General features: G+C 28.9%; 1 protein-coding gene across 6 annotated transcripts in view; it reads left to right on the top strand.

Annotated features, from left to right (window-relative positions):
- LOC145245831 (uncharacterized) overlaps positions 1-27,444 on the top strand; it is a 201,426-nt gene that overhangs the window by 156,006 nt on the left and 17,976 nt on the right. For 5 of the 6 annotated variants that reach the window (XM_080107479.1, XM_080107483.1, XM_080107481.1 and 2 more), the window contains exon 5: positions 15,903-16,003. The exons of the other annotated variant lie outside the window; for it this stretch is intronic. In XM_080107479.1, coding sequence (XP_079963605.1) covers positions 15,903-16,003 — 101 coding nt within the window. The remainder of the gene's footprint in view (positions 1-15,902; positions 16,004-27,444) is intronic. 6 annotated transcript variants of the gene reach the window in all.

Here is a 27,444-nt window from a genome sequence, read left to right as displayed (position 1 = left end):
ATCCAGTTTACGACCCAATTTCCGGCAACTTTGTGTCGGCATCTCCCGGCAGGTTATGTAAGCAACTAGAAGATATCGAAGCGAATACTGCCAGACGATTAATTGAAAACGCAGCATCTCCCTTCTTTCCCGCGTAAAGAATGGCTTTCTATTCTTAATAAAGTTTTTATGGAAATGGCCTAGGCAAGATATGAAGCCGCTTAATGTAAGGAGCTAACAGTAAAGGAAAATGATTATAGCAAAGGAAACAGTTCTCTTTTGAAAGCCATTCTTAACTGTAATATCATATAATATCAGTGAATCTTGTTAAGGGAGCAATAGCTCTTGACATATCAAAGGCCTTTGACAGGGTTCAGTAAAAAATTTGCTTCACAATTAGCTAGCTATAGAATATCTGAATATGTCCTCTCAGTCATCAAGTCATTTCTCTCTGAGATATTTATGAAAGTAATCGGTGATGAGCAAAAATCTAAAGTGCATAGTATCAATGCTGTTGTGCTTCAGGGATCTGTTCTGGGCTTAACCTTATCTATGAACTTTACTAATAATCTCCGAAACCACATTCTAAGTTTATTCGTTAACATTTATGCAGATGACACAACCATCTATGGCAACACTTAAAAGTGCATTAATGATTACGATCTCCGTATTTCTCTCTCTTTTGACCTGGAGCACATAGTGCAATGGGTCATAAGGTGGCTGGTTACTTTTAATATGTCTAAAACAAAATTTCTTTTCAATCAACACCAAGGCTTAGATCCCTAATTTTCCATTGGTTTAAATGTATATCTTCTTGAAGAAGCCATATGTTTTGATAAGCTACTATGACTGACCTTCGCATCAGACCTCAGATGGAAAGCACGCATAACATTTCTTGTTAAGGTCGCTGTAAAAAAGTAAAATCTTTCTACCACCTAAGAAAATAAAAATAGTTAAATATTTTACCATCTCAGAAGGTAAAAATATTTAAATATTTCTACCATCTCAGAAAGTAAAAATAGTTAAATCTATTTATCATCTCAGAAAGTAAAAATAGTAAAACATTTCTACCATCTCAGAAAGTAAAAATAGTTAAATATTTCTACAATCTTAGAAAGTAAAAATAGTTAAATATTTCTACATTCACAGAAAGTACAAATAGTAAAATCTTTCTACCATCTCAGAAAGTAAAAATAGTTAAACCTTTCTACCTCCTAAGAAAGTAAAAATAGCTAAATATTTCTAACATCTCAGAAAGTAAAATAGTTAAATCTTTCCACCATCTCATAAAGTAAATATAGTTAAATCCTTCTACCATCACAGAATGTAAAAACAGTTAAATATTTCTATCATCTCAGAAAGTAAACATAGTTACATCTTTTTACCATCTCAGAAAGTAAAAATAGTTAAATATTTCTACAATCTCAGAAAGTAAAAATACTTAAATATTTCTACCATCTCAGAAAGTAAAAATAGTTAAACATTTCTACCATCTCAGGAAGTAAAAATAGTTAAATATTTCTACCATCTCAGAAAGTATAAATAGTTTACTCTTTATACAAACTCATAAAGTAAAAATAGTTAAATATTTCTATCATCTAAGAAAGTAAAAATAGTTAAATCCTTCTACCATCTCGGAAATAAAAATAGTAAAATATTTCTATCATCTCAGAAAGTAAAAATTGTTAAACATTTCTACCATCTGAGACAGTAAAAATAGTTAAATATTTCTACCATTTCAGAAACTAAAAATAGTTAAATATTTCTACCATCTCAGAAAGTAAAAGTAGTTAAATATTTTAACCACCTCAGAAAGTAAAAATATAATATTACTGCAATCTCAGAAAGTACAAATAGTTAAATATTTGTACCATCTCAGAAAGTTAAAATAGTTAAATATTTCTACCATCTAAGAAAATAAAAAAATTAAATATTTCTACCATCTCAGAAAGTAAAAATAGCTAAACTTTTCTACCATCTCAGAAAGTAAAATAGTTAAACATTTCTACCATCTAAGGAGGTAAAAATAGTAAAATATTTCTACCATATAAGAAAGTAAAAATAGTTAAATATTTGTACACTCTCAGAAAGTAAAAATAGTTAAATATTTCTACCATCTCAGAAAGTACAAATAGTTTAATATTTCTACCATCTCATAAAGTAAAAATAGTTAAATATTTGTACCATCTCAGAAAGTAAAAATAGTTAAATATTTCTACCATCTCAGAAAGTACAAATAGTTTAATCTTTCTACCATCTCAGAAAGTAAAAATTGTTAAACATTTGTACCATCTCAGAAAGTAAAAAAGTTAAATATTTCTACCATCTCAGAAACTAAAATAGTTAAATATTTCTACCATCTCAAAAAGTAAAAATAGTTAAATATTTCTATCATATCAGAAAGTAAAAATAGTTAAACATTTCTACCATATAAGAAAGTAAAAATAGTTAAATATTTCTACCATCTCAGAAAGTAAAATTAGTTTAATATTTCAACCATTTCAGAAGGTAAAAATATTATAATATTACTACCATCTCAGAAAGTAACAATAGTTTAATCTTTCTACCATCTCAGAAAGTAAGATAGTTAAATATTTCCATCATCTCAGAAAGTAAAAATACTTAAATATTTCTACCATCTTAGAAAGTAAAAATAGTTAAACATTTCTACCACCTGAGAAAGTAAAAATAGTTATATATTTGTACCATCTCAGAAAGTAAAAATAGTTAAATCTTTCTACCATCTCAGAAAGTACAAATAGTTAAATCCTTCTACCATCCCAGAAAGTAAAAAGGTTCAATCTTTCTGCCATCTCAGAAAGTAAAAATAGTTTAATATTTCTACCATCTAAGAAAGTAAAACTACTTTAATATTTCTACCATCTCAGAAAGTAAAAATAGTTGAATCTTTCTACCATCTCAGAAAGTAAAAATAATTAAATCTTTCTACCATCTCAGAAAGTACAAATAGTTAAATATTTCTACCATCTCAGAAAGTAAAAATAGTAAAATCCTTCTACCATCTCAGAAAGGAAAAATAATTAAATATTGTTACCATCTTAGAAATATCTCACCCCGACGCAATCCTCAACTTTTATGAAAGTCAAATACGTCATAAAGTTGAGTATTGTTTCCACATGTGGGGAAATACCACTCAGGCTACACTATCCTGCCTTGAACCAGTACAAAATCGACTTCACAATATAGTAGAGGTGTTCTCTTCCCTACAGCCCAAAAGGGAAGTTACTAATCTTTCTCTACTCTATCGTTATTTTCGTGACAAGTGCTCGACTGAGCTCCACTATATATCCCTCTTATGTAAAACCACAAGAATTCGTCTAGCTACAACCACTGTCAATAATTTCTTTTTCCCTCCCTCTGTGTACATAAAATCAAACCAAACTTTCATGAGCTAACTTTCTTTCCAATGACTATCCATCTGTGGAATACCATACCACGGGGCTGCTTTCCAGCTGACTATAGGACTATTGCTTCCAAGTCCCATGGTAACAAATTCTTGTCGCGCCGTCATCGTAAATAATCTAATTTCTCAACTGTTGTTGTTACCAATTCTCACGTTGTAGTTTTACTATCTTTTTGACAAATTCATTAACCCTCATCCCTGAGAAACCTAAGGGTCTCGACAAATGGTAAACTTGTTAGTTCATAAAAAAAAGTAAAGCATTTATTTTTTTTATTAATGCTATAAAACTTTGTTACATTAATTAAAGTAGTTGGTTTTGTTTAATAAAAATGACAGCGTTACATTTACAGGTTTTTTTTTGTTGTTATTAATGTTTTTGAGGAATTAAAACTTTGTTACATTAAATAAAGTAGTTGGTATTGGTTAATAAAAATGACAATTTCTCTGCAATTAGCGTTGCATTTACGTTTTTGTGTGTGTGTGTGTGTGTGTGTGTGTGTTTGTGTTATTAATGTTTTGTGTGGAGTTAAAACTTTCTTACATTAAATAAAGTAGTTAAAGAGCAATGCATTTTTTCTTACAAAAGTGACTTTTCCAGGGCATTTTTGTAATTAGCCAGAAGTGACTTTCTCAGCGCATTCATTGTCAAGCTCAAATATCAGCTGATGTTTTGTTATTAATGTTTTTGTAATGTTAAGCGTTTTGCATTGATTAGCGCCCCAAATTCTCGTATGAAAAAAAAAAAAAAGAATAAATCTCTAGTGACGGATTATCTAAAAGCGCCCAGAATTCATCTAGTCTGGTAGAATGTCCAACTTATGGTAGCATCACTAACAGAAGGTGTACCATTCCTTACATGAGCTGTGTGTAGTCATTCTGAGAGGACATTATTTCGGATTCGAGTTCTATGTTATTTTGAATATTTGTTCAGATTTTACATGCAGGGCTAAGCAACCTTGTGTCAGGTTTTCATTGAAAAACCTCTATACGAAGAGAACCGAAGACAGTCAAGAAATATATGCATTTAAAAATTCTTTTTCAAACTAAAGTGTGACAAATCGACGAAAATACTTTCTGAAAACCTACCCAAAACGACGAACATGGTCTTTCTCCTACATATACAGGGTGCCCTCCCCCCCCCAAAAACGGGACCAACTCTAATTAGGCCTCGTTTCTTAGTGTTTTGTCCGAATGAAATGAAACTTTAGTCATAACTAGTTTATTATATTCAAAACATCACATCAAAACACTAGGGTCTTTGGCCTTTTTATCTCCGTTGATTGTAAAATACTCAGAAAAACCAATTGAATGTCCTCTGTTTTTTTTTTGTGGGGGGGGGGGGTCACCCTGTATTCTTGGACGTATCTAAATTCATGTAATCTGAATGTCCTAATTATATCTTTGGCAATATAATAATATATTTAGTGTACCTCATGTTGTGACGTAACGATAAAAATAACGATTTTTAAGCATAAACAAATGATAAATATCTGAAATATTAATATCATTTGAATTATTTGGGCTAGTATTCCCGTCTTGTATTCTTTTTCTCATAACTTTTCGCCCGATGTAATCTCTGGCCTTCTTCAAATGTGCCTTGCCAAACTAGGATATCTTTACGTATTATTTACTTGTCTCCCCGCGAGAACAGAGTTGAACACAATTTTAAAGTTATGGTATTTACAACCAAGAAAACGGGGCTGTTAAATCTGATATAGCAATAAGAGACATAAAAAGAGAGTAGCAACCTGAGTTGAAGTCAATGTTCCTAATGACGTTGACTTAAGCAGAGCTGGGAGTGAGAGTATAACGAATTATCAGGATTTTAAATGTAATATTATACAAAATTATCAGGGTTTTAAATGTAATATTATACAAAATTATCAGGATTTTAAATGTAATATTATACAAAATTATCAGGATTTTAAATGTAATATTATACAAAATTATCAGGATTTTAAATGTAATATTATACAAAATTATCAGGATTTTAAATGTAATATTATACAAAATTATCAGGATTTTAAATGTAATATTATACAAAATTATCAGGATTTTAAATGTAATATTATACAAAATTATCAGGATTTTAAATGTAATATTATACAAAATTATCAGGATTTTAAATGTAATATTATACAAAATTATCAGGGTTTTAAATGTAATATTATACAAAATTATCAGGATTTTAAATGTAATATTATACAAAATTATCAGGATTTTAAATGTAATATTATACAAAATTATCAGGGTTTTAAATGTAATATTATACAAAATTATCAGGATTTTAAATGTAATATTATACAAAATTATCAGGATTTTAAATGTAATATTATACAAAATTATCAGGGTTTTAAATGTAATATTATACAAAATTATCAGGATTTTAAATGTAATATTATACAAAATTATCAGGATTTTAAATGTAATATTATACAAAATTATCAGGATTTTAAATGTAATATTATACAAAATTATCAGGATTTTAAATGTAATATTATACAAAATTATCAGTATTTTAAATGTAATATTATACAAAATTATCAGGATTTTAAATGTAATATTATACAAAATTATCAGGGTTTTAAATGTAATATTATACAAAATTATCAGGATTTTAAATGTAATATTATACAAAATTATCAGGATTTTAAATGTAATATTATACAAAATTATCAGGATTTTAAATGTAATATTATACAAAATTATCAGGATTTTAAATGTAATATTATACAAAATTATCAGGATTTTAAATGTAATATTATACAAAATTATCAGGATTTTAAATGTAATATTATACAAAATTATCAGGATTTTAAATGTAATATTATACAAAATTATCAGGATTTTAAATGTAATATTATACAAAATTATCAGGATTTTAAATGTAATATTATACAAAATTATCAGGATTTTAAATGTAATATTATACAAAATTATCAGGATTTTAAATGTAATATTATACAAAATTATCAGGATTTTAAATGTAATATTATACAAAATTATCAGGATTTTAAATGTAATATTATACAAAATTATCAGGATTTTAAATGTAATATTATACAAAATTATCAGGGTTTTAAATGTAATATTATACAAAATTATCAGGATTTTAAATGTAATATTATACAAAATTATCAGGATTTTAAATGTAATATTATACAAAATTATCAGGATTTTAAATGTAATATTATACAAAATTATCAGGATTTTAAATGTAATATTATACAAAATTATCAGGATTTTAAATGTAATATTATACAAAATTATCAGGATTTTAAATGTAATATTATACAAAATTATCAGGATTTTAAATGTAATATTATACAAAATTATCAGGGTTTTAAATGTAATATTATACAAAATTATCAGGATTTTAAATGTAATATTATACAAAATTATCAGGATTTTAAATGTAATATTATACAAAATTATCAGGATTTTAAATGTAATATTATACAAAATTATCAGGATTTTAAATGTAATATTATACAAAATTATCAGGATTTTAAATGTAATATTATACAAAATTATCAGGATTTTAAATGTAATATTATACAAAATTATCAGGATTTTAAATGTAATATTATACAAAATTATTAGGATTTTAAATGTAATATTATACAAAATTATCAGGATTTTAAATGTAATATTATACAAAATTATCAGGATTTTAAATGTAATATTATACAAAATTATCAGGATTTTAAATGTAATATTATACAAAATTATCAGGATTTTAAATGTAATATTATACAAAATTATCAGGATTTTAAATGTAATATTATACAAAATTATCAGGATTTTAAATGTAATATTATACAAAATTATCAGGATTTTAAATGTAATATTATACAAAATTATCAGGATTTTAAATGTAATATTATACAAAATTATCAGGATTTTAAATGTAATATTATACAAAATTATCAGGATTTTAAATGTAATATTATACAAAATTATCAGGATTTTAAATGTAATATTATACAAAATTATCAGGGTTTTAAATGTAATATTATACAAAATTATCAGGATTTTAAATGTAATATTATACAAAATTATCAGGATTTTAAATGTAATATTATACAAAATTATCAGGATTTTAAATGTAATATTATACAAAATTATCAGGATTTTAAATGTAATATTATACAAAATTATCAGTATTTTAAATGTAATATTATACAAAATTATCAGGATTTTAAATGTAATATTATACAAAATTATCAGGGTTTTAAATGTAATATTATACAAAATTATCAGGATTTTAAATGTAATATTATACAAAATTATCAGGATTTTAAATGTAATATTATACAAAATTATCAGGATTTTAAATGTAATATTATACAAAATTATCAGGATTTTAAATGTAATATTATACAAAATTATCAGGATTTTAAATGTAATATTATACAAAATTATCAGGATTTTAAATGTAATATTATACAAAATTATCAGGATTTTAAATGTAATATTATACAAAATTATCAGGATTTTAAATGTAATATTATACAAAATTATCAGAATTTTAAATGTAATATTATACAAAATTATCAGGGTTTTAAATGTAATATTATACAAAATTATCAGTATTTTAAATGTAATATTATACAAAATTATCAGGATTTTAAATGTAATATTATACAAAATTATCAGGATTTTAAATGTAATATTATACAAAATTATCAGGATTTTAAATGTAATATTATACAAAATTATCAGGATTTTAAATGTAATATTATACAAAATTATCAGGATTTTAAATGTAATATTATACAAAATTATCAGGATTTTAAATGTAATATTATACAAAATTATCAGGGTTTTAAATGTAATATTATACAAAATTATCAGTATTTTAAATGTAATATTATACAAAATTATCAGGATTTTAAATGTAATATTATACAAAATTATCAGGATTTTAAATGTAATATTATACAAAATTATCAGGATTTTAAATGTAATATTATACAAAATTATCAGGATTTTAAATGTAATATTATACAAAATTATCAGGATTTTAAATGTAATATTATACAAAATTATCAGGATTTTAAATGTAATATTATACAAAATTATCAGGGTTTTAAATGTAATATTATACAAAATTATCAGTATTTTAAATGTAATATTATACAAAATTATCAGGATTTTAAATGTAATATTATACAAAATTATCAGGATTTTAAATGTAATATTATACAAAATTATCAGGATTTTAAATGTAATATTATACAAAATTATCAGGATTTTAAATGTAATATTATACAAAATTATCAGGATTTTAAATGTAATATTATACAAAATTATCAGGATTTTAAATGTAATATTATACAAAATTATCAGGATTTTAAATGTAATATTATACAAAATTATCAGGATTTTAAATGTAATATTATACAAAATTATCAGGATTTTAAATGTAATATTATACAAAATTATCAGGATTTTAAATGTAATATTATACAAAATTATCAGGATTTTAAATGTAATATTATACAAAATTATCAGGATTTTAAATGTAATATTATACAAAATTATCAGGGTTTTAAATGTAATATTATACAAAATTATCAGGGTTTTAAATGTAATATTATACAAAATTATCAGGGTTTTAAATGTAATATTATACAAAATTATCAGGATTTTAAATGTAATATTATACAAAATTATCAGGATTTTAAATGTAATATTATACAAAATTATCAGGGTTTTAAATGTAATATTATACAAAATTATCAGGATTTTAAATGTAATATTATACAAAATTATCAGGATTTTAAATGTAATATTATACAAAATTATCAGGATTTTAAATGTAATATTATACAAAATTATCAGGATTTTAAATGTAATATTATACAAAATTATCAGGGTTTTAAATGTAATATTATACAAAATTATCAGGATTTTAAATGTAATATTATACAAAATTATCAGGGTTTTAAATGTAATATTATACAAAATTATCAGGGTTTTAAATGTAATATTATACAAAATTATCAGGATTTTAAATGTAATATTATACAAAATTATCAGGATTTTAAATGTAATATTATACAAAATTATCAGGATTTTAAATGTAATATTATACAAAATTATCAGGATTTTAAATGTAATATTATACAAAATTATCAGGGTTTTAAATGTAATATTATACAAAATTATCAGGATTTTAAATGTAATATTATACAAAATTATCAGGGTTTTAAATGTAATATTATACAAAATTATCAGGGTTTTAAATGTAATATTATACAAAATTATCAGGATTTTAAATGTAATATTATACAAAATTATCAGGATTTTAAATGTAATATTATACAAAACTATCAGGATTTTAAATGTAATATTATACAAAATTATCAGGATTTTAAATGTAATATTATACAAAATTATCAGGATTTTAAATGTAATATTATACAAAATTATCAGGATTTTAAATGTAATATTATACAAAATTATCAGGATTTTAAATGTAATATTATACAAAATTATCAGGGTTTTAAATGTAATATTATACAAAATTATCAGGATTTTAAATGTAATATTATACAAAATTATCAGGATTTTAAATGTAATATTATACAAAATTATCAGGATTTTAAATGTAATATTATACAAAATTATCAGGATTTTAAATGTAATATTATACAAAATTATCAGGATTTTAAATGTAATATTATACAAAATTATCAGGATTTTAAATGTAATATTATACAAAATTATCAGGGTTTTAAATGTAATATTATACAAAATTATCAGGATTTTAAATGTAATATTATACAAAATTATCAGGATTTTAAATGTAATATTATACAAAATTATCAGGGTTTTAAATGTAATATTATACAAAATTATCAGGATTTTAAATGTAATATTATACAAAATTATCAGGATTTTAAATGTAATATTATACAAAATTATCAGGATTTTAAATGTAATATTATACAAAATTATCAGGATTTTAAATGTAATATTATACAAAACTATCAGGATTTTAAATGTAATATTATACAAAATTATCAGGATTTTAAATGTAATATTATACAAAATTATCAGGATTTTAAATGTAATATTATACAAAATTATCAGGATTTTAAATGTAATATTATACAAAATTATCAGGGTTTTAAATGTAATATTATACAAAATTATCAGGATTTTAAATGTAATATTATACAAAATTATCAGGATTTTAAATGTAATATTATACAAAATTATCAGGATTTTAAATGTAATATTATACAAAATTATCAGGATTTTAAATGTAATATTATACAAAATTATTAGGATTTTAAATGTAATATTATACAAAATTATCAGGATTTTAAATGTAATATTATACAAAATTATCAGGGTTTTAAATGTAATATTATACAAAATTATCAGGATTTTAAATGTAATATTATACAAAATTATCAGGATTTTAAATGTAATATTATACAAAATTATCAGGGTTTTAAATGTAATATTATACAAAATTATCAGGATTTTAAATGTAATATTATACAAAATTATCAGGATTTTAAATGTAATATTATACAAAATTATCAGGATTTTAAATGTAATATTATACAAAATTATCAGGATTTTAAATGTAATATTATACAAAATTATCAGGATTTTAAATGTAATATTATACAAAATTATCAGGATTTTAAATGTAATATTATACAAATTTATCAGGATTTTAAATGTAATATTATACAAAACGATGATAGAAACAATCTAATAAATGTCACTAATCGTGCGGAAATTTTTTTATCGACTTTGAACGATAATCGAGAGTACAACTATCGGCCCTTCCTCGTTATGGTAGCGAAATTCGATAAGTAAAATATTGAATTTCAAGTGAAAGCAATGGTATCTATTTGTCATGTCGCAGTATGGAACATATCCAAAAATTATACAAAACGATAAGGTAGAAAATTAATTATCAATGAAAAGTTTTCGAAGACAATTAGCGAAAATTAAGTTTTGCTGAATTGGACAACGGTTTTCAGTGTTCATAAAAGATTTACCTTTCTTTTATTTCGATTCGAACACTCCGGATTCTTTTTCTTTATTTTTTTTTTAATTTATTTATTTATTTATTTATTTTTTTTTTTTTTGCAAAACTCAATTTTCGCTAATTGCTTTAAAAAACCATACTATTTTCATTGATAATTAATTTTTCTACCTGATCATTTTTCGTAATTTTTGGATATGTTCAATATAGTGAAATGACGATTCAGTAATGCCATTGGTTTCATTTTAGGTTCAATATTTCAATTATCGAATTTCGTTACAATAAGGAAGAAGAACTCTAATATCTATAACAAAACCGCCATTTTCCCTTCTTAATTTAACAGACGCGATGCTACTTTTCTTTCAAAGTAAATAAACATTTTTAAATAACTTAAACGTCCTCTCCTAAAAAAACAAAAACAAAACAAAAAAAAACCCAGATAGGTAGAAAAGTAACTTATCTTGTCTTTAGTAACATTTATTTGTTATATATATATTTTTCAATATATTTTTCCCTTACAATTGTAAAACACTACCCAAGAAAGATACAAACAACTGACGGTTAGAATCCTAAAAAAGATCTTCCCGGTTAGAGTCTCTAGCGGGTGAATTTTTTGGCATCTGGTTGAATTTTTTTTTTTTTTTATATGGAAGTCATGTAAGCACTTATCAAGGCTCGAAGGACCCTCGAGGATAAGGGTTAATGAGTGTACAGTGGTCACCGGAATAACAGCGTATTAATAGTTATTAGTGTAAATGAGGTCGAAGTGGATTATTTAGGGGAGCGGTTGAACAAGAATTTGTTTACATTTGACTTGAAAGCGACCATATTGTAGTTAGCTGGAAAGCAGCCCAGCAGGACAGAGTTTCACAGTTCTAGGAAAGAAATTTTATTAATGGAATTTGAGTTTAGATTTAGGCACAGATAGAAAGATGGGAAAACTATTCATAGTAGTTGTAGTTAGATGAGTGTTTTGTATGAATGTTTGGCAAAGGGGGCTATAGACGAGCACTGGCCATGAAAATAACAATAGAGCAGAAACAGGCTCGTAATGTCTCTCCTGTGGGGAAGATATTGCAAGGAAGAAAAAAAAATGGGATCATTTACTAGATTTCGAAGCCGGTTTTGAACTTGCCCCACCCACATAAAATCAATACAAACGGTACTAGACAGTAAACGAAAACTGTCTTTTGTTTATTGTTTTCTTGTCGATGATACAATGAATTCGAGTACTTTCTTTACAGGCGTCTGAAATCGTGAGATAATGTTTGACGCTAAAGTTAAGTCAAGAAAAGGAAGAAGAAAAAAAAGATTTTGGGGACGCGAAAACTACTTATAACCTTGACCTTTCCAACTGTAAAACTTCATAAGTGTCAGGGATTGGTTTACAAAAGTGTCCTTCATTTAATCTACACATCTCTTCACCTCCCTCCTCCATATTTCCGCTCTTCTGACACCGTTTTCTTTTTTAGTTAACCGACCTTCCTGACGTGTCTACGTGACATTCTCCTTTATTAATAGCCTGACTTGTTATCTTCACTACGGCGTAATATTTCGTTTCTAAATTCTTGCTTTTAAACTTTTTAGCCTCATTCATGTGTTATAGATTACTAAAAAACAAAATAAAAATATGACCCATTGAATCCCCCATTGAGTTCGCACAAGACTATTTGAATCGTAGAAAAAAGTGAGTTTGTAAAGTCCCTGATTATTTTCCACCCCTACAAGGGGAAATGTTAGACACATGGTCAGATCTTAATATGGAAAATATATAGCTCATAAAAAAGGGTCACTCTCAATTCGAAAAACAATAAAATTGCCCTAGTTTTGAAGCACTTGTTTCAGTGATTGAGGGCAGAAAAGATAAATTTTAGTATCAGAACAAATACTACACTTTGCTCCTAGCCATAAGGCCAATAAAAAGAAAAACCTGTATTTAGTTTCATTTTGTTCACTATACAGCGTACTTCCTCTTTCTCTTTCTTGCAAACTATGTGTCAAATATTATACATAGTACTAGCGGGCTACCTGGCGTTGTTTGATCGTAAAATACGCTTAAATATAATAATTCTCTATTGATTATAATATTGTACCCAATATATAATAATGATTCCAAAAGTTAGAGAGAGAGAGAGAGAGAGAGAGAGAGAGAGAGAGAGAGAGAGAGAATTCAGTTCGTGTAATTCAGTAAGTTTTCATATACCAATGAATTTTAAACCAGAAAGAGTTGACTTAAGGAGTAGGCTACAAAATTATCATATTTCATAATTGAGCATTAATATACTGTGGAAGCAACATCAAGACTTCAAACAGGGTGTTTATGGCAACAAAAAGTGAATTTCATTTTACGTTACAATTGTTTCCATATCAAGTCGAACAATTTCAAACATTATATCGTTTGAAAATTTTCATTTCTCCAGACTTTATGAATAAACACACTTTTGACAATAAAGCATTTTTAAAGAAAAAAGAAAAATTCCCTTAACGGGGAAAGCATGTGAGAAACATTTACCTTTGCTGTAGTTACGGAAAAGCCCATTTAAGTATTAATATATCGCCTAATTTTCGTATCTTTATTTAAGAACAGAGTCATGAGAAGTTTTCACAGAAAACCCTAAGCCATTAAAAAATTTTTTTTTATATATACCATTCGTTGAATTCCTTAATTTTCTTTATTTCCAAATCTTTAATTTTTTCATAAAAAGAGTTTTTTAATTTTTATTTCTATATTTATAGTATGGCTGCAACAACCTTGCAATAACGTTACGGTTAATTTTAGTTTCGTATTAGTGGCAAGTAATGTTTACAGATTATCGTTATTGTAGTACTTAGATTTAAGACCATTTTAGGTTTAAAATTTAATTGAATATGAGAATAAATAAAATACACTAATACATACAACATGTTCTCAAAAGAGGAAATCACTTTCTCACCAAAGAACATAGCAATACACAATGAGCATGATCCAGGCGGTAAAAGATTTCACTAAAAGAATCAGATGGAAGGTATATCACCACACTATTAAAAATACTGAGAATAATAACATCACCGCTGCTTTAGATAAAAGCATGGATGGAAATCCTTCGGAGGAAGACAGCGTGAACTACTGCAAACTCTACCAGATAAAAACTAGAAAATGCCCACCACAGTTACAATCCTTGGAACGTTTTGAGCTGGATGTGATAAATATGGTAAAGGGTTAAAAAGTAAAAAAAAAGCATGAATATTTAAACCCTAAGTTAAGAAACATTAATAAGACTTAAAAAAAACAATGGACAATCCTAACCTTATGGTCCCAGCAGATAAAACTATGAATATTTACAGTATGAATTTTCAAACATATAATAATCTCATTCTAACTGAACTTAATAATAAAAACAAGAAAGCAACTGAAGAAGATCTATTTAGAATCAACCTGTTAGTATTAAAAATATGTGAGAAAATTAACATTCAAGACAAAATAGAGGTTTACATCCCACTTAACCCTCGGTTTCTATTGAAGGACCATAAACCGGACTTCAATAATAAACCCGGTTTTAGATTTATAGCCCCATGCGCATCCGACATAGGTAATATTAGTAAAAAGATACTAGATAGAACCATACCAACCTTAAAATCCAAAATTAAGCACAACCTCTGGATTTCTTCAGGTGAAGTAATCAGATGGGTTGACAAGATCCCTAAAAACCCAAAATGCAAATTTATCATATTCGACATAGATGCGTACTACCCCTCTATTTCCCCTGCACTATTTAAGAAAGCACTTAAACTAGCAGAAGATGAAACTGACTTAACAAAGTTGGAAATTGAAATTATAAAATACCTTAATCAGATATAACGGTGAATTGTGGAATAGAAAAGATAGAGAGGGCTATTTTGGCATCACAATTGGTACCCAAGACTCCTCGTCTGTCACGGACTTGGTTGGTCTTTACTTACTAAAGGAGATAGACAAGTAAACTCCAGGTTTAAATGGGGAACTTTACAGGGATGACGCACTTTTCGTAGTTAATTCTAGCGATCGTATTACGGAAAAATCGCGATCGTATTACGGAATTTTTTAAAGGAATTTGGATTAGAGATAACAATGGACAGCAATTACAAGATAGTTAATTTTCTGGACAAGGTTTTTTAATATAGATCCACAGAATATTGTGATAAGTATTTCAGTGTGATCAGGTATGGTATAATAAATTATGGAGTTTATCTATTTTATTTTTACTTTCATCATATTTTGTGGTGGTTTTGATACCCCCGAATTCGAAGCTATCTCTTTACAACCCTTTCTTTTCATAACATATCATACTTTAATAAATCCGAGTCCATTTTCTGTAGGCTATTTTTTAACCCAGTCAACGACGGGTACTTTTGCTAGTATATATATATATATATATATATATATATATATATATATATATAGTTATTAAGATGGTAACACACACAGACGACTTTAATTCAATAATGCTTTATTTTTCATTGCAGATTTTATATTTTCTTAATGATTTTGATCTTCCCATTTATGGAGCGCTGCTCGATGTCTTAGTCTCAAGCGTATCTGACGTCAATAATCCAAATCTCATCAGGTGAGATATACTATATATATATATATATATATATATATATATATATATAGTATATATATATATATATGCGCGTATTTGTGAACAAAAAAATGGATAAAATAAAAATCGAATAAATTGCAATATTTAATTAATTCATCAAATATTCAACCAGTAATCAAAATAAAGAATTAAAAAATTAAATAAAAAATCTGTATGATTATTTGTTATATTTTACCTGTTATTTTTTTTTTATTAATTATCTATTTTTATTTTATTTAAAATATATTTGAGATTTTATACTTATTCTATTGATCTGCTCTTTTAACGGTTACTTTACGAGTAGTGTATATTAATATTGTTTAATAATATTAGTATAATATATAAATATTATATAATAATATTTATATTATGTAATAATACTATCTATCTATATTGATATTATATATTGATAATATCTAATAATATTGATATATAATATTAATATTATATAATAATATTTATGTTATATATTAATATATTTTAATAATATTGATATTATATATTAATATTATCTAATAATATTGATAGATAATATTAATATTATCTATCAATATTATTAGATAATATTAATATATAATATCAATATTATCAGAAAATATATATCTTTAATATTATTATTATTAATATTATTAGAAAATATATATTTCTAATTATATTGATATTATATATTAATATTATCTAATAATATTGATAGATAATATTAATATTATCTAATAATATTGATATTATGTATTAATATTATTATGCATAATATAAATAATTCTCATGACTTGTTAATTTTCGCCGACAGATATTTCTCTGTCCGTGTATGACGGTTATTCTTCAACTCCAGGTCACAACAAACATTTCTGGTCATTTGTTCTGTCCAAAGTCATGTTCTCTTGATATGTCATAAATTTCTCTGTGGATATTTCGTATTTCAACTTTTTCTTTCTTTCGGATTTTTGTGATGATGGAAGAAATTCCAAAGTATTAAATAGGCTATTATTTGCTTCTGAAGTTTTTTTTCTCTACTGCAATTTCTCAACAGTATCAAAAAGGTTCTTGAGGTCCACCATCTCTCCATCTATATAGAAAATGATATAGATGTTCGTCCATCGGAACGATGAAAACCATCTGACCATCTTGGATGGATGATGGATGGCACGCACTGAATTCTGAGGCAAGGGTTCTGCAGTTCCTTGCCTCCTTTTCCTGACTCTGCACTGCTTTATTCAAATCACAATGAGAAGTCCAGGAGGACTAGTAACAATGCGGAGACAATCGGAGGGCACATTCAGCATATGTTATTCGTAAATGGTCACCCATTTTAGTATTGACCAGACTCAAAAATGCTTAACTTCGGTGATGTATCCGGAACCAGTGTGTCAACGTGATTATGCTGTATATTCAATTCAGAAGCAAAATATTATATACATATAAAGTAAGATCTGTCCCTATTCCAATAACCGGAATAACCTTCTATCAAAAAATGCACATGCAAATCTAATTTAGCATCGGTTTAGTGCAATTATTGATGCGGGTTTTCAGAAACTTTGTACGTGTTTCGTTCACGTCCATAGATGTTCACATTTAGTACTGCTCAGCATCTACTCTTCAGATAGTAATCCGTATCGAAAGCCAGAAAGAAGTTTCACTCTCATACTGTAATCTGCCGGCAGGCCTTTTTAAAAATAAGATACAGACGTTTTTACCGCCGTTATTATTTTTTTATTTCAATCTTGCTATTTCATGTTAGATAATCTATAATTACACCTTGAATAAGAAATTATTCTCCTTTACTGGAATAAAGTATTAATAGAATTACATTATGTTCATTCGAAGCAACATACGATTGTATTGGACGTTAATTTACAATGGATTTTCATTTTTTTTCTTGTTTCTTTCGTGTTGCATAGCATTGGCTTATTTTGAGCATTTTCTTTTTGCGTACATAAACAATATTAATACTTAAAATTTTCACTTTCACCGGCAGCGTGTTTAAAAAATAAGATACAAACGTTTTTATCGTTGTTATTATTTTGTAGTTCAATCATGTTATTTCATGTTAGATAATCTATAATTGCACCTTGGATAAGAAATTATTCTCATTTACTGTAATAAAGTATTAATAGAATTACCTTCTGCTCATTCAAAACAACTGTTATCTGTACAAAATACGTTAATTTACAATGGATTTTCAAGTTTTTTTCTCTTGTTATTTTTGTGTTACATAGCATTGCCTTATTTTGGGCATTTTCTTTTTCCGTACATAAACTATATTAATACTTAACATTATAGTTAGTTATTAATTCTTTCATTTTGAATTATATTTCTACATTTTAATGTGTTAATTCAAGAGGAAAATACGCGAGAGAACACAAATTAAAAATAATGGAAGGACTATGATATATGCCAAAATCACAATAAGAAAAAAAATAATGATATTAGGATTTAGCGTCCTGAATTACAGTTTAATCTAATAAAATACGAATTTAGGACAGTAATAAATCGTTAATGTACTCTTCATTCAAACATCCATAAAACATCGGTAATTTTAATTTAAAAATTTAAAATACATAACTAATAATAGTAACAAATACAAACATATTTACTTTTAACTTAAAAAAAATATGTCTATCTGTTTTAAGCATTAAAATAAAAAGTTCGCCAACTTCCCACAATTTTTATTATATGAATTATTAGGACTACTGTTCTTATCTTGAGTGTGATTTTTACAATGTCTCGGTCGATGTAACCTCCGACCTTTTTCATATGTATCTTATAGAATTCGGGAATGTTTCTGTTAAACTCGGGAATTTGGACGGAGTGTATGAGCTCTCCGCTTATCTCGGCATTGTTTCCAGTCATCTCGAATCTTCACTTACAACGTCGACTCATGAGAGATGTGGTTGGAGATTGCGCAACTCTCTCCACAAAAAATTCCACGTGCAAGCACCCTTACAGTGGGTATCCATAGTCTATCAAGACTGAAGGAAGCAACCATACACGTATTAACAGTTTATCGACAGGGTTTCAACATGAGACGAACATTGTTGTCGGTAGGAACTCCAGCCCAAAACACATACCTCAAATTTTCTTTCATGCGCCCTGAAATCAAAAGTGCTTTTTTCCGAGAAGTGAAAACGCCAAGGTCGGAATTATATATGGATATTTTATTTATTTCTGCTGGTCCCTTTTCAAAGTTTGCACACTTTGTATACGACAACATCTTGCCAAGTTGTTCCCTTTTGACTTGCACGGGCGTCACTGTCCAAAACAAGATCTCTAGTTCGTTCGCTAACGTGCTCCGTCTCAAACTCTTCTCTATTGTAACTAAAGTTCCATGTGTCCCAAATCTATCTTTTCCAGGAAGCCATAATAACCCTCGTAACGAAAGGTCCTTGCCTGTTATTTTGTCACGTATCTTTGTCTATTATTATCGTTAGCTTAAATTCCATCTATCAAGTTAACATCAATTCAACATTCCTGGGAACTATTAAATGTAAATATTTCAACTTAACACAATTTTTTTGCATCGATAGCATTTTTCTATCTAAACAATTACAATCATAATGATCGACTATTTTACTTTCCAGTGTCTTCTGGTAGACTAACCAGCAGTATTTAGAAGAATGCTGTCAATTTTTCATTACAAACTGAGCATGATAATTAACTGGTATTTGCCACTGGTATTTAACAACGCCAACTCAGGAGAGATGTGGTTGGAGATTGTGCAACTCTTGCCACAAAAATTCCATGTGCAGGTACCCTTACAGTTGGTATCCATAGTCTATCAATGCTGAAGGACGTTACCATATATATATATATATTAACAGTTTATCGACAGGGTTTCAACAAGGGACGAACATCGTTGTCGGTGGGAACAACGATAACAATGGCAGCACTCACTTTATAATATTTTTTTGCGCAACGGATAAAGTGTTAAATATTAATTAATTCTTAAGTGAAGTATATTATTTAATGCTTCTACCAGGCCATGACTGAAGGAAAGAAAGCAAGCTGTACACATGATTTATGCAAAAGGTTCCATTCGAAATTCCCTTTAGATTTTTGAGTCCGACATAAAGATTATCGAGTTCAACAAGATGCGCTTTAAGGGGGTCGAAGGTTACGTCGGTCAAAACGTGTGGAGAATAACTTCCAAGATGAAAACAGTAGTCTGAATACCCTAAATAACCTAAATTATCAATCCTTATCTAAAAAGGTAGAAAACAATTTTTCTTTTTTTTTTTGTTGGCTCTATCGATCTCGAGAGATCATGAAATTCCGCGTTCTAATTCAGTCGGAGGATTGCAACTTGTGCTGTGGCTGTGCAGGCCGATGCGGGAGCCACAGGGCCTGCCACAATTACTGCAGATATAGCTTTTCTTTCTTAAGACTCTGGCGAACACCACAGATTATTGCCTAATGAATAATAATAATAATAATAATAATAATAATAGCAACAACAACAACAACAACAACGACGACGACGACGACGACGACGACGACAACAACAACAACAACAACAACAACAACAACAACAACAACAATAATAATAATAATAATAATAATAATAATAATAATAATAATAATAATAATAATAATAATTCTGATTTCGTTTATCAACGTCTCTCTGGAAAGAGATGGGATTCATTTCCAGAGGATTTCCCTTAATCCCGGCTTCAAACCAGGAACTTCAAAGATTAAGGGTTTTCCTAAGGATGCTGGTGGTACCTATAATTGCAGAGGTCTGAAGGCCGCCTAAAACATCAGGGATTTGTAGTTTTTTCAATTGTCCTTCCAGACCACTTGATACTACTCCGAGGGTACCAACTACGACCGAGATTATTTGTGTTTTAACCCCGTATATACGCCTTATCTCCAAGGCCAATGGAGCATAATTGCTTCACTTCTCATTCTACTTCTCTCTCACATTCTTGTCCCAGGGTACTGAAAAGTCTACAATCTGCCTGTTTTTTGAGACCTTGTTCATGACGACCAAATCCGGACGATTATGTTCCAATTGCTTAGTCGTTATGACACTTTTGTCCCACCATACCTCTACCTTGCCATCCTCACTTGTTCTCACTTCATCAGGTATCTCCTCGAACCATTTTCCAGCAAACTTCACCCCAATCCTCTTACACACCTTCCAATATATCCGGAGTCTCATGCGATCGTGTCTTTTGCGGTACTCTCTCTCTCTCTGGGGCAGTCCACTACACCCTGCTGCAAGGTGTGCAATTGACTCTGAGGTCTTACCACAAATCCGGCATTCTGCAGCAACTTCCTCTCCTAGAACCACTTTTTTGAACAATCGTGTTCCTAATGCCTGCTCTTGTGCTGCACAAAAAAAAGCTTCAGTACTTTTAGCCAGATACCCAGCTCTAAGCAATTGCCATGATCTTTTGTCAGCCACTTCTGCTATATCCTGGAAGAACCTTCCATGCATTTTCTTCCTAGCCAGTTCCTCTGCCCTTTCTCTATTCATACGTTTCACATAATCAGCCTTGGTCTCACAGCTCTCCACTTCATTGCCCACAATCTTAAGCATCCACTCCTCACTTCTAGCCACACGCTCCTTCGACATCTCGGTTCTAACACAATCTTTTACACTTTTCATTCCTCTCCCACCATCTTTCCTCTTTTGATACAGCGTTGCTACGCTACTTTGAATGTGAAATATACTAAACATTGCTAAAACTTTTCTTGTTTTGATATCCATGGCATGCAAATCCTTGTCAGGTCATTCAAAAATCCCGCACTGTATCTCAAAACACTGACTGCCCATGCATTCACTGCTTTCATTAGGTTTCCTCCATACAGTTTCGACTTTGCAATTAGTTTCACTCTTCTAAGATACTCCTTCCTGACTTTGTCCTTCATTTCTCTATTCATGATACCTAATCTCTACAACACTCCCAACTACTTATATCCTATATCTTCTATTTCTTTCATGATTTCTCCATTTGGCAGCACTATTCCATTCGAATGAACCTTTACTCCCCTTTTCATCACCAGCACCACACATTTACTAATCCCAAACTCCATCCCAATATCTTCTGAGTATGTCCCCACAAGTTCTACCAGTCTCTCCATTTCCTTTTCATTTCTACCAAATATTTTCAAATCATCCATAAACAGTAAATGGTTGAGGCGCCTGTCACCTGATCCAAAGTTATACCCCAGTTTTTCTCTCTTCAAGAGGATGTTCAGTGGCATCATTATCATTACAAAAAGAAGTGACGATAACGAATCTCCTTGAAATATCCCACGTTTAATGCCAACCTGCCCCACCTCCTCTCTGTTTGCTGTCAGCACCGTTTTCCACTGAGCCATACTTGTCTCCAAAAGCCCTACCACATTCTCAGCAACCTTCATCATCAATAGTTTCACGTATCCATGAATGAGGAACCAAGTCATAAGCCTTTCTGTAATCGAGCCATGCTACACTCAGATTCCTTTTCTTCTTCGCATCCTGCATTAATGCTTTATCAATTAGTAGTTGCTCTTTGGTATCTCTCGAGCCTTTCTGCCACCCCTTTTGTTCGTCAGGAAAAACACCATTACTCTCAATATGTTCATAAATTTTCTCCGCAAATATTCCAGTCAACAGTTTCCACATCAATGGCAGACATGTAATTGGTCTATAATTATTAGCATCTGTTCCTTTTGCAGGATCTTTCCTAATCAGTGTTGTTCCTTCCCTTCAAAAGCCAATCAAGGACATCTCCCGACTCTAAAACCCTTTGCAGGGCAGCAGCTATAGGTGGATAAAGGCATGGAAACTGTTTAAACCAGAAGCCCATCACTCCATCTGGACCAGGTGCCTTCCAGTTTGTCATTCTTTGTATGTAACGTCATCGATGGTTATTTCAACGTTCTTCATCTGCTGCATTTTTGATAGCCTTTCTCTGACCTTTCCGAACCAGCTAGCCTTCTTATTATATCGACCTTCGTCAGACCAAATCCCACCCCAGAACTTCCTGGCATCTTTTGCATTTGGAGTGTTGTTATTTCCCACCTGTTTACTACCATTTAATTCTTTATACAGCTGAGACTGATTGTTCCGGAAAAGGTTGTTCTGCCGAAACGCAACACTTTTTCCAACAAAGTTCCGAATTTTCATACCACCAGTGTGGACCTTCTCTTTCAATATTGTTAGAACGGTCATGGTTCCCTTTTTCAGCAATCTATACCTCCTTTCAAGCTCGTCCTTAGCTTTCTGTTCTAGTTTAACTCCTTTTCTTATTTCTTCGATTCTACCAATGTCTTTCCACCACCGTTTAATATTTTCTTCAAGCCGTCTCTGCCAGTGTGGCCTTCTATCCTTCATTTCTCACTTTTTCTTCTGTAATAAGCCAAGGCGATTCGCAATAACGTATGATGCTGCATACAGAAGCCTGTTAAGTTTCGTAATCGATATGTTATTTCTTATGATGTTGTGAATTACTCCTTGAACTATTTTTATCTCGCTTTTCAACTTCCGCCTATGACTACTTTTCATACTTGGAATCTCTGTGATATATACTCCAAACTCCATCTCATCACTTCCCCTAACCATAGGATTCCATTCCTCTTCAGTTGTCCGCCTCCCATCATCGCTTGCATTTTCCTTCTGCACTTCCACTCTCTCATCAGAGCTAGTTTCATCAATTTTACTTTCGTTATTCATTTCATTCCTAACCACCCATTCAATCTCTTCTCTTGCAATCACTGAAAGTAGGTTGATATTTTTAATTTGTTTTAACTGGGATACCAAACTCGCGACACTTCTAGCTCCTCCTCCTCTCGATTCCCATTCTTCCTTCACTTTTCGGATATATCCACCATATTTGGTACTTCCACTTCTTACAAAGCATTCCCACAGTACTCTTCTTTCCTCATCCGTCCATGGTTTTTTGACATTTCCTGTTCCAACACGAATGTCTCAGGCCATTCTCAGTCCCCCTATATCCAGCGACATCCTCAGAAATTCGAACAGTTGGACGCTGACAACAGGACCCATCCTGTTGACCAATGGGACATCTACCGAACTTAAGACCATCGCAACATGTTCCAGCCTCATTCAGGTCGTTATTTCCAATATTTTGATTTGACATTCTCCTATAAATGGGGTGAGTAAAATTTAGGTTACACCATCACCGATACTTTTATCGAGACATCATCCCTAGGAGGGTTCCGCACCAAGGGCAAAGATCCCCTCCTGACCTTTCTCCTCCTCCACCACCACTACTATTACCGTTACCACCACTACCAACAATAGAAATAAAATCTACAATGATAATGGTAACACTAATATCGGTAGTAGTAATAATAATAACAGCAACAACAACAATAGCAATGACAGCAAAAAACAACACCTACCATTACAACTACCGTAATAATAAAAATACCACCACCACTACCACCACCACCACCACTACTACTAGTAGTAATAATAATAGTAATAATAGTAATAACCAATAAAGTAAAAAAAATGATTTAATAATAATAATAATAATAAAATAATAAGAAGAATAGGAATAAGAAAAAGAACAATGACAGTAATGATAATAATAATAATTTCAGTTAGAAACGCTTACTTTGTTCGTCTGCTATTTTTTCTTTTTTTTTAAACTCCGCTGATGATGTGGCGGATGGCCAGAAAAAATGTACACAAAACAGAACCATAAAACATCCGAACATGTGAAAGGAAATTCCTCGTTTAACCGTGAATTTAAGGTTCAAATTATAATTTCAGTTAGAAACGCTTAGTTTGTTTTTGTTTTTGTTTTTCCTTCTGCTATATTTTAAAAACTCCTCTGATGATGTTGCTGATGGCTGGAATAAATGTACACAAAAACAGAAACATAAAACATCCGAATATGTGCAAGACAATTCCTCGTTTAACGTGAATTTAAGGTTCAAATTATAATTTCAGTTAGAAACGCTTACTTGTTTCATCTGCTATTTTTTAAAACTTCGCCGCTGGTGTTACTGTTGGCCGGAAAAAATGTACACAAAAACAGAAACATAAAACATCCGAATATGTGCAAGAAAATTCCTCGTTAATAATAATAATAATAATAATAATAATAATAATAATAATAATGATTATAATAATAATTATAATAATAATAATAATAATAATAATAATACACTACAAAATATGATGCCAACCGAACACCACAGATTATTGCCTAATAATAATAATAATAATAATAATAATAATGATAATACAAATGATAATAGTAATAATAACAACAACAACAAAAACAACAATACAACAATGATAATAACAATACAAAAAATAATAGTAATAATAACAACAACAACAACAATAATAATACAAATATAAATAGCAACAACAACAATAACAACAACAGCAATAATAATAATAATAATTATAGCAATACAAGTAATAATAGTAATAATAGCAACAACAACAATTATAATACAAATAATAGTAACAATAACAACAACAACAGCAACAACAACAACAATAATAATAATTCTGTTACTGTTGGCCGGAAAAAAAACAGAAACATAAAACATGCGAACATGTGCAAGACAATTATTGCGTAGTGATTAATAATAATAATAATAATAATAATAATAATAATAATAATAATAATGCAAATTATAATAGTAATAATTGCAACAACAACAACAACAGCAACAACAATAATAATAGTAATAATAATAACACCAACAATAATAAAACAAATAATAATAATAGTAATAATTGCAACAACAACAATAACAACAACAACAATGATAATAATAATAATAATAATAATAATAATAATACAAATAATAGTAATAATTGCAACAGCAACAATAACAACAACAACAACAATAATAATAACAATACAAATAATAATAGTAATAATAACAATAATAATAGTAATAATACAAATAATAGTAATAATAGCAACAACAACAATAACAACAATAACAACAACAACAATAATAATAATAATAATAATAATAATAATAATAATAATAATAATAATGATAATAATAATACACTCAAAAGATTATGCCCACTGACTCTATGTTAAAAGGAAAGACGGAGGAAGAGAGCTGGTTTGTATAGAATACTGTGTGAATGACATAAAAGAAGAATTAGAACAATACTTAATACTGAACACAGAAAGGATAATTGCTGTAGCAAGTGACATTGACGAAATAAACAAAGCAGAAAACAGAGAGGTAAAAGATAAGACTAGAAAAAAAAAATGGCACATGGCTACGAAAAGGACAAGAGAAACTAGATCTCTAATAACAACTGCACAAGACAACGCCATTAGAACCAACCACATGAAAGCAAAGATCGACAAGACACGAAAAAACAACACATGCAGACTCAGTGGATAAAGAGACGAAACAATAAACCACATAATAAGCGAATGCAGTAAACTAGCCCCAAAAGAATACAAGAATAGACAAGATCAAGTAAGGGAAGGCAGTACACTGGCAATTATGCCGACAACTGCATCTTGATACAGATTACAAGAATTAAAACACAAAGAAACGCCACATGAAATAAAGAAAACTGAAACTATAATTGTAAGCACCCGCACCTAAAAAAATGTCGGTATCAACTGGCACCACACTAAATAGTCGAGCAGGGTTGATGAGGATGGAAAGAAGAGAAGAGAAAGCATTAACCAGACCTCCACTGGATAAGTGTGGAAAGTCTTAGAGAGGTTTATTATCGCTCAAATTCACATGAAGACCAATTGTCGCCCAGTGATGAATCAATGCTAAACAGCTGTTGCGATAATGCAAAGGTTATCGAAAGAGGTGGAAAGAACTGGAAATATGAGGAAACTTGTTGTCACACAGACTCCAGAGAACAGTACAGGTTGTTTTTAAAGAAAATTCTTGATGTTAGCCTGTGTGATAACTATTAGCGAATAATAACAATAATAATAATAATAATAATAATAATAATAATAATAATAATAATAATAATAATAATGCAGACTCTGCGAACAAAAAGACGAAACAATAAACCACATAATAAGTGAATGCAGCAAAGTAGCTAAAAAAAGAACATAAAAATAGACACGATCAAGTGGGGAAGGCAGTACACTGGCAATTGTGCAGACGACTGCATCTTGAACAACCATACAAATGGTACAAACACAAACCAGCAGTAGTACTCGAAAATTAAAGCCACAAGATGCTATGGGAATTGAATATACAAACGGATAAATCCATCCAAGCAAGAAGACCGGATATCATAATAGTTAACAAGACGGAAAAGTCCTGCCAGATTATAGATTTTTGCCATTCCAGCAGTCAACAGAGTGAAGATCAAGTAGACGGAGACGTGGAGCAAATACACTCGACAGAGAACTCAAAAGGATTTGTAAAATGAAGAAAGACATAATGACACCACTAATAATAGGAGTACTGGGAACAATACTGAAAAATGAATGGGAAAG

The sequence above is a fragment of the Euprymna scolopes genome, chromosome 23 (assembly GCF_053919585.1).
Source record: "Euprymna scolopes isolate OS-2025 chromosome 23, ASM5391958v1, whole genome shotgun sequence".
Classification (NCBI taxonomy): domain Eukaryota; kingdom Metazoa; phylum Mollusca; class Cephalopoda; order Sepiida; family Sepiolidae; genus Euprymna; species Euprymna scolopes.
This window is presented reverse-complemented; position numbering and strand designations above follow the sequence as displayed.